The sequence below is a fragment of the Eucyclogobius newberryi genome, unplaced genomic scaffold, assembly GCF_026437365.1.
Source record: "Eucyclogobius newberryi isolate DKJ021-1_F unplaced genomic scaffold, fEucNew1.0.hap1 SCAF_8, whole genome shotgun sequence".
Taxonomy (NCBI): Eukaryota; Metazoa; Chordata; class Actinopteri; order Gobiiformes; family Gobiidae; genus Eucyclogobius; species Eucyclogobius newberryi.
This window is the reverse complement of record NW_027316500.1, coordinates 20,032,134-20,045,717: the sequence shown is the minus strand read 5'-3', so window position 1 is coordinate 20,045,717 and position 13,584 is coordinate 20,032,134. Positions and strand designations below refer to the sequence as shown.

At 42.8% G+C, this 13,584-nt stretch overlaps 2 protein-coding genes across 2 annotated transcripts; both read left to right on the top strand.

The window, feature by feature from the left end:
- The first annotated feature begins 226 nt into the window (after positions 1 to 226).
- Positions 227 to 2,531, top strand: LOC140351601 (uncharacterized). Its single transcript, XM_072437494.1, has 2 exons — positions 227 to 442; positions 757 to 2,531. Exon 2 carries the CDS (start codon positions 764 to 766, stop codon positions 1,961 to 1,963), a length of 1,200 nt encoding a protein of 399 aa, XP_072293595.1. The 5' UTR covers positions 227 to 442; positions 757 to 763; the 3' UTR covers positions 1,964 to 2,531.
- Positions 2,532 to 3,876: 1,345 nt separating this feature from the next.
- polr1c (RNA polymerase I and III subunit C) lies at positions 3,877 to 12,500 on the top strand. Its single transcript, XM_072437593.1, has 9 exons — positions 3,877 to 3,986; positions 5,811 to 5,882; positions 5,975 to 6,082; positions 6,162 to 6,294; positions 8,829 to 8,960; positions 9,574 to 9,726; positions 9,801 to 9,950; positions 10,026 to 10,142; positions 12,111 to 12,500. Exons 1-9 carry the CDS (start codon positions 3,915 to 3,917, stop codon positions 12,227 to 12,229), a joined length of 1,056 nt encoding a protein of 351 aa, XP_072293694.1. The 5' UTR covers positions 3,877 to 3,914; the 3' UTR covers positions 12,230 to 12,500.
- Positions 12,501 to 13,584: the final 1,084 nt, after the last annotated feature.

The window sequence follows — 13,584 nt, the reverse complement described above, 5'->3', positions numbered from 1 at the left end:
AGACTGTTGCTATAGAAACCCTGCTGGATGCGAGATTGGGCGGGTCCATCGAGGGGACTGATCCCGGTCTGGTCCACTGACGTAAAGAAATGTGTCCTGCTCTCAATGATTTGCACTGATCAGGACACACTTCTCTGTCAGTGAGACATTGAACCCCACGTTTCCTTGCATCGGCCACATCGCGTTGTGCTTGTGTTCTGATGCTCAGTGTAGGCTGTGCCCTCGCTCCAGCTGCAGAGCTGCTCTCCTCCGCTCAGGGCACGAGAAGGGATTTGAAGAATTGTGATCACATGTAGCGGATTATCTTAGTCTTGGCCATCTTCTGTATTGCTTTGCGGCTGTGAGCATCAATGTGACTCGCAATAGCTGCCTGCGGTTTTAATCGGTGGACGGTCCCGTGACGAGCTTTCTAAAGCCAATCCGACCAGAGGCCCCGGGAAAGGTAGGCTCACTTGTAACCTTTTGTCAAAGATTGTCACCGAGACAGGCGCATTTATTCTCTATGATAACCCAAATCAACAAGCCTATTCCTTGGGAAAGAGGTCGCTTGATGTTAAAAGGGTATAGCCTAAATAACTTGTTTTATCTGTAACTGCACCGTCTTTGAACATGTAGGTAGCCAACTTTAACCTGTCTTCCCCTGTATCAAAGTCTTCCCTAAAAATAGCCTGGTCAGTTTGTAACTTTGAATTGGTCAGCTAAAAAATATCCTGTCAGTCCTGTTGCTGGGACTGAAGTGCATGTCTGTGTTTACAGGTGTGTCATGGCTGATAGCAGGGCTCCTGAGTCTCTGTCTGAGGCTCCATCATCAAAGCAGAGCTCAGACTCTGAAGGCCTCCATCAGAACTGCTGTTCAACCAGTAAGGAGCAACCAGAGGCCCTGAGCAGAGACCATAACAGCAGGTGCCCCACCGATGATGGCCCAGGCCGCAGGATAGACCAGCATCTACTGGTCACTGGGAGCACTTCTCCATTTTTGCTTGAAGAGCATACATTAAAGGACATGTGCACATTAGTGCAAAGTTCATGCACACTAGTGGACAGCAGTGCTCGAGCGCCATTGCTAGTGTGTAAAAGGCCCATGCAGCTGCAGCAGTGCAACATGGTCACTACTATTTGTCGAGGTGCATTAGGCTCAGACAGCACTAGCCCTCAGCTATTTCAAGGGTCCCTGGGCCCCCAGTGCTCTCTGGGCCCCCAGTGGTCTCTGGGTCCTCAATGCTCTCTAGGTCCTCAGACCATAGCCACAGAAGAGTTTTCCTGTGATAGTTCCCAGTGTTATGGTTCCCATTTCCACCACACTAACCTGGAGGATACCTTTGCTGCTTACTGTCACCCACAGCCCATTCCGGCTCCTTCTCAACTCCTGCCTCCTCTGACAGGCCCTGAGGCACTGCCCCACCTGGGTTTGCCTCGCCTAATGTCATCTTTGAGTGAAACAGGGCTGGATGCTAAACCAGTCTCCTGCTGCTGTCAGCTGGGCTGCTCTTGGGTCAGTATGCTGCCCCAGCCCCAGAGGGTGTGCACTGTAAGGGCTCGGGATGTGGGAACCCTAACTACCAGCAAGAGCCTAAGGGACATTGGTGTGCAGACCGAGGACAGCAGTTCCCATGTATTCCCACAAATTTGTCTCTCAGAAGAGACCCACAGGGAGTGTCAGAAAACTAGCCAAGACGCCCCACAAAAGGCCAGCTCTAAATCCCCTGTCAAAGAAGTGAAGTGGGATGCTGAGGGGATGACATGGGAAGTATACGGGGCGTCCGTGGACCCAGAGGAACTGGGCTTGGCCATTCAGAAGCACCTGGAACTGCAAATCAAAGAGACAGCCGGTCGTGCTGCAAAACTTTCTCGTCAGAACACAAACACGTCCAGGCATAGCGTGTCCTGTCAGCGGAAGAGGAGAATGCTTGGGTCCCTGCGGCCTCCGGCTTGTTGCACCCGCACTACCACTGCTGTGGACTGATGGACTGACCCAAACACTGTGACTGCATGGACCCATGTGAACGTGCAGTCCAGCAATTATAACTGAAATAAAATATTAGGTGATTCTTGTGCGATATTAATGTTTCTCTTTTCAGTTGGATTTGTGACTAGTTGATATAGAAAAATGTATATTCCGCCATTATTGTTTTTGTTCCTCTTCGTATTGTTTTCCATGTGGGTGTTGGGTTTTACTCATACTTGCATAAATGGAATATTTCAATAATGTCACAAACTGTGACTCTTTGTTATCTCATGCCACATTTTAGGTTTGGGAATTACTGCTCTAATTTCCTTAAGGGTAGAATGTTTTCATCAGCTGGGTCCATCCTAAACATTAATTGTGTGAAACCTGCTGTGTATTCATTTTGTTTGTATCGAAATATATGGTTGTTTTGACTATTATTCATCTAATCCGGTGGAGCTACCACCAAAATTGGCCCTTCCTGTGGAAATTGTGCCATGTTGTGTTTGTAAGTTCCTTAAATACTAAAAGGGCTGTGTGTACACACAAACATAAACTTTGAATGTTAATAAATAATCTAAGAAAAGTATTAAAATTTCTTTATGCTTCATTTGAGACCTCTGTTTTGTAATTGGTTGCTTTGTATGCACTGTGTGCATCACAAGTTGAAAGCTGCGGACTGAGCTTGGTAGACCATAATAGAGTCTGCCATAAACCTCCAGAAACTGCTCACGTCTTGGGCCCAAAGAGTTGTGTTAAAGGCAGCACATTATGAGGGTCAAAGTAACAATATTAACTCATTTACTTTCAATGATTGAGGTTTTACATCAAACATAGTTCAATTTAATTTTTGTTACTTTGACCCCTCATAGTGTCAGTGACGTGCGGTGAGGTTCAGGGCGAGTGAGGCACCAAAACAAAATATATTTTTAAAAAGTTTTTAGATATATACCTCCGTCTAAAGCAACCAGTTCAACTCCGGTGTAGGTCTTTCTTTAGTTATAACCTCTTGCTTTGATTGAAAATCAAGATTTGCGAAACGTTTTAACTTGGAAATGTAATCGTCCAGATTCTACAAACACAATAATAAGGAAGAAGATAGTGAAACCTGTCCACACACGGCCGCTCAGGAGCATGCGCATTACATGCGCCTTCCATGAGGCACATGTAATGAAGCCTCTCTGAGTGAACTTTTTTTTCTTCTGCGGTTCAATAATGAATCTGTGAGGCTAAAACACGCTTCAGAAAAAACATTTCATACATTATTGAGAATATGGAAGCACAGAGCACATGGTCAGAGTGTTTTATTTGTTATAAACAGAGGGAGAGAGAGAGTGACACATCATTTGCATTGCACCAGCTCAGTTTGTGAGGGGTGTGTGTGTGTGTGTGTGTGTGTTGTGTGTGCGTGCTCCAGAGGCAGAGCAGCTGCAGCCTCCTCCCTGTATCTGAATGGCAAACATCTGGACATTTTGACATTCTTATTTGACAAAATATTGTTCGATATTGGATTCAAACGGAAAGTGGGTTTATAATACATACCAGATGACAAAATATTACTATTTTTTTATATATATATATATTTTTTTTTAAAATTTTTTCCAAGATTGACAGGTGAGGCCCTGCCTCCCCTGCCTCCCCTGAATGCACGTCCCTGCATAGTATCCCCATCAGTTAGGTTGCGGTCAGGTTCCCAAGATTCCCACGAGGTCCCCAGTGGTTCATAGAAAAGAGGAACATTGTGAATTTTAATTGGTGGTGGCATATTAATTCCTTCTAGTGAGTATTTTATTAACATTATTATCTATAGTATCTTTACTGCAAGATAAAAAAAAAATCTTATAAGACAATAATTTCTCTTCTAGGATGATGTTTGGCTCGCCACCAGAAGCATACATGGTAAATGAAATTGCGACAGTCAACCACGTGCTCGGAAGTTGCAGTGTTGTGGGCGTGGTTACAAATAGACATGGCGGCCACTATGAAGAACGTGGAAGAAATCCGAAGTCGGGTGATTCTAGGGGAATTTGGTGTGAAAAATGTAAGTAAATGTTGACTAAAGTGTGTGACCAACCACTCGGAAATGCACAACAATATACTCTTGATGGAGAAACAAAACAACAAGAAAATACAAATCTTATACAAAACTATGCTCACATACAACGAGTCAGACAATCGGTAGCTAGATCAGAAAAAAATCATAAGTGTCGGATTTATAATAGATTAACGCCATCAGAAAGATTATTGTAACCAGAGTGTACTACATTTGGAATAAGTAAATTATCCCTAAAAACAAGGGAGATACTCAGGTTTTAAGATTTTAAAAATGAGGCAAAAGTGTCCACACATTTCCAAAAAGCTGCGGTGGTCAGTGCTGCTGCTGTCCAGGGGTCAGTACTGCTGCTGTGCGGTGGTCAGTACTGCTGCTGTGCGGTGGTCAGTGCTGCTGCTGTGCGGTGGTCAGTGCTGCTGCTGTCCAGGGGTCAGTACTGCTGCTGTGCGGTGGTCAGTGCTGCTGCTGTGCGGTGGTCAGTGCTGCTGCTGTCCAGGGGTCAGTACTGCTGCTGTGCAGTGGTCAGTGCTGCTGCTGTCCAGGGGTCAGTACTTCTGCTGTGCAGGGGTCAGTGCTGCTGCTGTGCTGTGGTCAGTGCTGCTGCTGTGCAGGGGTCAGTACTGCTGCTGCTGTACAGGGGTCAGTGCTGCTGCTGTGCTGTGGTCAGTGCTGCTGCTGTGCAGGGGTCAGTACTGCTGCTGCTGTACAGGGGTCAGTGCTACTGCTGCTGTACAGGGGTCAGTGCTGCTGCTGCTGCTGTGCAGGGGTCAGTGCTTCTGCTGTGCAGGGGTCAGTGCTGCTGCTGCTGCTGTGCAGGGGTCAGTGCAGGGGTCAGTGCTGCTGCTGCTGTGCAGGGGTCAGTGCAGGGGTCAGTGCTGCTGCTGCTGTGCAGGGGTCAGTGCAGGGGTCAGTAGTGCTGCTGCTGCTGTGCAGGGGTCAGTGCTGCTGCTGTGCAGGGGTCAGTACTGCTGCTGTGCAGGGGTCAGTGCTGCTGCTGTGCAGTGCTGCTGCTGTGCTGTGGTCAGTGCTGTGGTCAGTGCTGCTGCTGTGCAGCAGGGGTCAGTGCTGCTGCTGTGCAGCAAGGGTCAGTGCTGCTGCTGTGCATTATATTATTTTCTGATATGTCAAAAGGTTATTGAAGGGGTTTCATTAAATGTTGATATTCCAAGTTATGAATGTATTAATTAAGAAGGTAACAAAGTCCTATATCTGAACTTTCTGGGCATGTGTTTTCACAACCTGTTTAATTTCATACAGTTAGGCCAAGCTACAAGCAATTTGAATGAGGCCATGCAGGGAGCAGATGCCTTGACTAGACAAGCAATATTGGGGCCTCTAAAAAACATACTTCACTTAAATCAATATACATGAGATTTGTTTCATTAGATCACAAATCTTCTGTAGTTTATGATTCATTTAAAAAAAATAGGTGGGCAAATGATCATTTTCAAAATTTCTGTAAAAGTTGTCAAACACAGTCCCGCGGAAGACGGTCACAGGCGGGGCCAGCAGTTCTGCAGGACTGAATTGGCAGTACGTCTCTAACAGATTCTGACATACCTACAATCGGTGTTACCGTTACAGCCTATGTGTTCATTTTATATATTTTAAGTCATTCATTCATTCATTAATTTTCTGCCTTGTGTCCTTGTTAGGGGATGCAGGTGACTGGAGCCTATCCCAGTAACTCTGGGTTCACCCTGGAGACATAGACACACAGACAAACACTCACTCTCACATTCATTCACTAGGGCCAATTTAGAGCACATATTTTAGTTGGTTTTGCTAAATCCGTGTTTGCATCGGCTCTAGGTTCATACAACAGATTTTCCGGGAAACTATCCGGGCTACAACGACACCTGGAACTTGGGCAGATTTCAAAAGGTTTGTTCACATCACTCTGCACATCACAGAACAAACACTGTAATATAATAGACCTGAGTAGAACATTGTAAGAAATTAATCTTTTTGTTCAGAACTTCAGCATCAATGTGGTTCAACTGGATAAGGACAGTATGGAGTTTGACTTGGTGGGCATTGATGCGGCCATCGCCAACGCGTTCAGAAGAATCCTTTTGGCTGAGGTCCCTGACGGTTTCATGATTATTTTTGTCACATCACATCGAGTTTATAGCATATTAAATTAATTAACTGTGTTTCCAGGTCCCAACTATGGCTATAGAGAAGGTGTTTATCTACAACAACACATCCATTGTCCAGGATGAGGTCCTGGCCCATAGACTCGGGCTCGTCCCCATCAGAGCAGATCCACGTCTGTTTGAATACAGGAACTCAGGTTTGTCTGTATTGTTACACAAATAAGAGTGGGACCGAGTCAGTATTTTACCACGTGAAGTCCCAAGTCAGGGGCCCACAAGTCTGAGTCAAGTGCCAAGTTCTATGCCTTGAGTTACAAGTCCTTCCAAGTATTTAAACCGATTAGCTTATAAAATACAGTTCTTTTTTTATTGAGGCTATTTCATTTTTGTAAATGGTACTACTCAAACAAGTCCTGGTCACAAATAGAGAAATAGGAGGGACATGTTCCAGTTTGTGCCTGCAAATTAATTTTTTTGTGGCGAAGCATGGAGTTGCCTTAAAGGTTGAATGGACGATTTTTTTGGGCCCAAATCTGAGTCTTATTTCCTCGTGGCGTGGACTGCCAATTAGTCCTGCCACGTATCAATCATAGAACGCACCTACCGCTCACCTGCAGCCGCATGAGGCTCGTCCCCCGAGAGCAGCACGTTTCCACGTGTCTAAGCGCATTGCTCTATCATAATATAGTTCCCTCAGTGTACGGGACAAAATTAGGACGGAGAAAGACTGTTCGAGCTGACTCATAAGAAGAGGGAAATCTACGGGAGACGAGAGATGTGATGCGATCCGTCGCGCTAATAAACAAACGCACATGTATGTTGTATCAGTCCGCACGGGGGAGTGCGCATGCACACTTCCGCCTGAGTTCTCAAATTGCCGAAAAATCATCCATTGCGCTTTTAAGTTACAATACTCAAGTCTAAGCCAAGTTCAGTGTTGCTGGCCTTTAAATCCCAGTTAAGTCCCCTGTCTTATTGCATTTTGTAAAGTCATCAAAATAGTTACTTAAGTCTGCCTTGAGTCCAAGTCACGACTTGCTGACACACATTGCCAATGCCATAGTAGTTGACACTACTAAAAACAAAATACTTTATGGGCAAAATATTGCGGTTTTATGATTAATCACAATTCTCAGTAAAAAAGAAAGGAAACATTGTATTTTTTATGTTTAAACTTGCAAATATTACTGAGAGGATAATTTGTTTTTATAACAAATAACCAGCCTACCATTTAATCCAGCAGATAATTAAAAAAAAAAAAAATACAATGGCCACAAATTGATTTAAATATTATAAATGTAAGCTTATTGGCACCTCATTGTAGCTTTTTTTAAGTAGTATATCAGTTATTAGTGATATGGTAACGCTCAGAGGCTTTTGAGAGAGACACATTCCTTTGGCTCACATCAGCTACAAATAGCTTTGTGAAGAAGAAAACGGTGTTTACAGGTAAGATTACGCTCTGACGCTTGCTGTCTCCTCTTCTCCCTGTCTTTCTCCTTTGAGCTTGTGCGTTCCGTGGCTTCACTTTCGGCTCGCACTGAGCGGCAGCTTTTCTTTCCGGCGCCGTCAGCGATGCAATCCCTTATCTGTCCCGTGTAAACTCATGAAGCAGCAGCATTTTTTCTGACTATAAGTCGGGTATAAGTTGCACCAGCCCAAAAATGCATAATAGAGAAGAAAAAAACATATAAATCGCATTTTTTGGGGAAATGTATTTGATAAAATCCAAGACCAAGAACAGACATTTAATCTTTAAATGCAATTCAAAATAATAACAGATTAGAGAACATGAGGAATAGGTGTACGAATGCTAACGTAACACACATTCAGCTACATGACGCACAGACAACGAACCGTCGTAAGTGTCTGATATGTTAACGTAACATATTAACAGTTTATTTTCTTTTTATTAACAGTTATTCAGATAGCTATAGCATAAAGAACATGCTAACAAGTTTACCAAAACATCAGTATTACCCCGGCCAAAACTATGAAAAAAGGTGCAACTGATAGTCCGGAAAATACGGTACTTACTTGAAGTACCGGTCATTCAGCACCACTGTCACGTGTAGGTCACACAATCATTCTTAATAGATAGGGCCTTTTGACGCACTGGGCCCTACGTCCGATATACACACACACACATATGTGTGATATGCGCTAGTGTAGACCTCTGTGTAACCGACTGGTCGTTCAGCGCGTTTATGCAGTCTTGTTGACACGCTGGGCTCTGTCCGCCTGGGCACATTTCTGCCGTATACTGCAGGTTCCAGAAACCTCACGACTAACCAATCATGGCCATAAAAAAAATGCTGCAATTAGAAAAACGAGTTAATCTTGACATCCCTACTAACAAGATTATTATAATTTATTTTTTTTAAAGTGATTTTAATGTTCTTTACATAGTCAAACTAGTTCTGCTCTGGAATTGCCTGCATTACAAAAAAAACTTTGCTAATCATTAAATTCAAAGTTCTGCTATTGGTTTTGTTTAATCTTGAACCTTCTTTCCCCAATTGCCATCAGCAATTTGAATGCACAGGAATCAGGGTTTGAAAAATACATCACAATCTAGATTCCCTTTGGGACTATTTATAATAAAAGAGAAAATATTCCCCTTTGTTGTGTTCTGGCATGACTGTAAATGCCATTGTTGTGTGTGTGTAGCCCTCGGCCCATTATTAATTATGTTTGATAGTCACAATAATTAAGGTTATATTACCTTTAGGTGAGGACACTGCTGTGGAGGAGGGCTCAGAGATTGACACTATCCAACTCCAGCTGAAGGTTAAATGCAGCCGAAACCCCAGGGCCAGCAAAGATTCTTCAGATCCCCGAGAGCTCTACCTGAACCACATGGGTATGGCATCAGTGGGGGACTTTGTATTTTGTTTTCATACATACATACATACATCTCCTCCTCACCTTCAAAGCTCTTCACCACCTTGCCCCCCCCTACCTGTCTGACCTCCTCATCCCCCACCGCCCCTCCCGAGCTCTCCGATCCTCCTCCTCTCTCACCCTGACTGCACCAACATCCCGACTCAAAACTTTTGGAGAGCATTCTCCCGAACAGCACCCCGACTCTGGAACTCCCTCCCCCAACCTGTCCGCCACTCTCCCTCACTCACAACATTCAAATCCCGCCTAAAAACATACCTCTTCACCCAAGCTTATGACCTCCCCTACCCCTAGCCTCCTCTACCCCATTGCCTACTCTTCTACCCCCTGTTACATCCCCATCTTTTTCTCTCTACTTCTTCTGTCTTGTTCATTTTATCTGTATATTAATGTGTATTGTACGTGTTGTCCCCCCCTGTCTGTAAATACCCCCCCTTTTTTATATATGTTCAGCGTCTTTGGGTCACTGAAAAGCGCTATATAAATAAAAGTTATTGTTATTATTATTATTATATTGGCATTAGCATTATGTACTCGGGTACATGTGCGAGCAAAAATATGTTTCCACCCAGTTTATTCTAGAGACCTAAAGTGGATGCCCATTGGAAACCAGGCAGACGTGTTTGCAAATGCAGTTATCGGACCAGTGCATGATGATATTCTAATCGCACAGCTGAGACCAGGACAGGAGTTGGACATTGTCATGCATTGTGTCAAAGGCATTGGTAAGGGCCCATATGATCAAAATTATGAGAAAGTTGGTGCTACTACCTCCCTAGAACTTGTGATTGATGTGTAGGCAAGGACCATGCCAAGTTCTCCCCTGTGGCCACAGCCAGCTACAGACTGCTCCCAGAGATCACGCTGCTGGAGCGAGTGGAGGGGGAGCTTGCGGAGCGGCTGCAGCGCTGCTTTTCTAGAGGTGTCATAGAGCTCGAGGAACACAATGGTGAGGGGGCTGCCTTTTTGGAAGGAAACGATTATATACTGTATTTTCTAAATGTGTGCTTTAATCCTATTAAAGGGGAAAAGGTTGCCAAAGTTGTTAATAGTCGTGTGGATACATGCAGCAGAGAGGTCCTTCGACATGATGACCTGAAGAACTTGGTGAAACTTGGACGTATACGAGACCACTTCATCTGTATGTATAGCACCTGATTATAATACATTCTGTATTAAGTCATTATTTAATATGCATAAACATGCATTTTTGAACAAAAAATGCATAAACAATGCATTTGACAGGTTTTCATGCTTTTCTAATTATGACTAACCGTTTGGTGGGATAGTACCTGTGTTAAATATTTATCAAATTTTTATGGAAAACATGTGGAAAAGTAAAAAAGAAAAGTACAGAAATACAGTAAATAGGAGTTCTAAAACGAATAGCTCTACTTTATTCAGAATCTGAAATGGGTTTATTGCCATTGTCAGAAAACACAATTCCCAACATACACCAGTGAATAATAATAATATTTATTATTATTATTATTATTATTAATAATAATAATAATAATAATAATAATAATAATAATAATAACATATACTAAATAAGGCATGCATAAAATTAAACATGTACTCATAACATAATAGACTTGGTCTGAGTACTTTATACACACAATGTATAGTCAAAATAGTGCAAAAGTGAACAGCGCAATGAATAGTGATTGGTTTAAATATTTGGTAAGTGGCAGTTGTTAAGTGTTCATGAGTCCAGAGGCAGAGGGAAAGAAGCTGTTCTTGTGGCGGGAGGTTCTGGTCCGGATGGACCGTAGCCTCCTGCCTAAAGGGAGTGGTTCAAATAGTCCGTGTCCAGGGTGAGATCTGCACATCCCACGTGATCCGACCTGCACAGCCCAGAATCCTGGAAACGTACAGGTCCTCCTGCAGAGATGGAAGTCCGCAGCCAATCACCTTCTCAGCAGAGCGCACAATGCACTGTAGTCTCTGTTTGTCCCTGGCTGTGTCTCCAGCGTACCACATAGTGATGGAGGAGTTGAGGATGGACTCGATGATGGCCGTGTACAACTGCACAATCATCTCCCTGGCACCTTGGCTTTCCTCAGCTGCCGCAGGAAGTACAACCTTCTTGATGAGGAAGCTGATTGATGTCTTGAGTGATGGTGGTGCCAAGGAAGCGGAAGGAGTCTATGGTGGAGATGGGGGACGTCTGTGATGGTGAGGGGGGGCTGGGGGGCTGTGACTTTCCTGGACACCAGCCGGTCCACCGCCCTCCTGTAGGCAGACTCATTCCTGTCTGTGATGAGCCCCAATGAGGGTAATGTCATCTGCCAACTTGATCAGTTTTACGGAGTTGTGGCTGGAGAAGAGCAGAGGAGAAAGTACACAGCCCTGTGGAGTTCCTGTGCTTTTAGTCTGAGAGTCTGAGACACACTTCCCCTGCTGCAAGCTTTGCCTCTGATCTGTCAGGAAGTCGGTGATCCCCCTTCAGGTGGAGTCAGGCACAGTTAGCTGGGAGAGTTTGTTCTGGAGTAAAGCGGAAGGAACGTGTTGAATGCAGAACTGAAGTCCACAAAGAGGATCCTGACATAGGTTCCTGGGGAGTTCCAATGCTGTTGGATGAAGTGGAGTGACATCTACAGACCTGGCGCAAGACCAGGCGCTCAAATGACTTCATGTTTTCGGACATCAGTGCCACAGGCCTGTAGTCATTAAGTCCAGTAATTCATCAATATACAAAACACCATCCAAAATGCAGGGAGCACATTTTTGGACTGTTTAATAAAAAATAGAGGTGTGGTCATATATTTTTATTTGTCTAATCATAAATGAACTAACAATTTTGTAAATTTTAATTGTTTTTGCCCTTGTTTACTTAATTAATGGTTGATAGTTAACAGTTATGAAATTACTTCTGCGTATGTCACATCCACTGCCCATGTCCAACCATTAAAAAAAATGATACATTTCACACACACTAAAAAATAACGCTTTGATTTGTATTAAAATGTTAAATATAGTTGCAGCTAACTGTTTTTGTTTAAATTAATTGGAAATAAGATCACGATCAGCATGTCAAGTTTGCTACATTATACTGCTACCAGTTTGATTATGACTGATACGTTTTTTTATTTTTGTTTTGTTGCAGTTACAGTTGAGTCGACTGGCATCCTCTCACCGGACATTCTGGTGACGGAGGCCATTAAAGTGCTCATGAGCAAGTGTCAAAGGTTTCTCAGTGAACTGGATTCCTCAGATGTGGACTAAGTTAAAGAAGCACAGCAGATCTAACCACCTTAAAACCCCTCCCTCGGTCAAGTTGGACTGTGGCTTGCACGTGTATGAGCCCATATTTGGAACAGTCCCTAGGCCTCTGCAATCTATATAAATGAACCTCAAGAACAAGATCATTGTGCTGCTCAAATGTGAACACTTTGAAATGCGGACATGAATGCACACAAGCTGTGTAAACAAGCATCCTCTTCATGAACATATTAAAGCGTCAAATATGGTGATCTGTTGAACAAAATTCTTCAAGAAGAAACTGAATTGATTTTTCTTTTAATATTTTTGTTTGCCCAAAGTTTAAATCTCAACTCAAAGTATGAACATGTTTAAAGTAACCCCTCAGCCCTCAGACGTTTCAAAACCTAAAGAAAAGTACTTTTAGTCCAATACAGCAATGTAGTTGAGAAGAGTTCAGATACCTGATCTTAGTTTCAGATGTATGGAAATAAGTAGAGTATCCACTGTAATTGCACAGATGCTTGCTTATATATTTGCGCAATACTTATATATATATATATATATAAGTATTGCGCTTTTACTTTTGTACTTGGCTACTTTCCACAACTTGTGCAAACACAGAATGTTGTGCTGACTGACTCTACCCTTTATTCATAGTCCAGAAGACCTCTTTGTTAATATAGTTTATTTAATGTTAAGAGTTTACCAAAATAATAGTAAAGTTTCAATTAAAATTGTATTTGGACTTTCTCGCTTCATTGCGGTTTTCTGTCAGGTGTGCTGTTATTTTAGTGTAGTAAGAATAACTTAGAGAAGACTAACATTTTTTGTCCCAAAACTCAAATTTGTATTACATTATTTCTTAACGTAACCTTAATCCCTTTATTTTACCCTAATCTTCTAAAGATGTATATATTGTCAAAAATAAATTGTGCAAAAATAGTGATTTCATGATTATTAGTTTAATGGATAACCGTGACTATTCAGGCCACAATATAATCATAAGAACCAAAAATAATAATAATCTTAACACTACAATTTGATATGTGATACAAAATGATAGAATGCCCAGAGTTTCTTCCCATAGACGAAATGCGAAACTTTTAATGAGTACCTCGATAATATAATAGGTCCATGGGTGTAACCCACATCAATCTGTGCTACTGCCACACGGCGCTCTTCCGTCAGCGCAGCCCCCTTTAGATATATCTGGTCCCGGTTACTTTAGCCTTGCACACTTTTGGGTGAAAACATTCCACTTGATTCAATGGTGACAGATACCCATTGACAGATTTTCTCTCATTTTAGTCTTTGTAGAAAAAGATTTGTTGTAGTCATCTGAACTTTTTTTTTTCAAGATGAGTGGCTCTTGGATG

What these genes read in the sequence shown, in the direction of transcription:
- LOC140351601 (XM_072437494.1), top strand. Translation starts at nt 764, where the DNA reads ATGGCTGATAGCAGGGCTCCTGAGTCTCTGTCTGAGGCTCCATCATCA.
- polr1c (XM_072437593.1), top strand. Translation starts at nt 3,915, where the DNA reads ATGGCGGCCACTATGAAGAACGTGGAAGAAATCCGAAGTCGGGTGATT. An exon ending in GGGAATTTGGTGTGAAAAAT is followed by an intron (nt 3,987 to 5,810) that starts GTAAGTAAATGT and finishes CATCGGCTCTAG; the next exon opens with GTTCATACAACAGATTTTCC. An exon ending in GTTTGAATACAGGAACTCAG is followed by an intron (nt 6,295 to 8,828) that starts GTTTGTCTGTAT and finishes TATTACCTTTAG; the next exon opens with GTGAGGACACTGCTGTGGAG.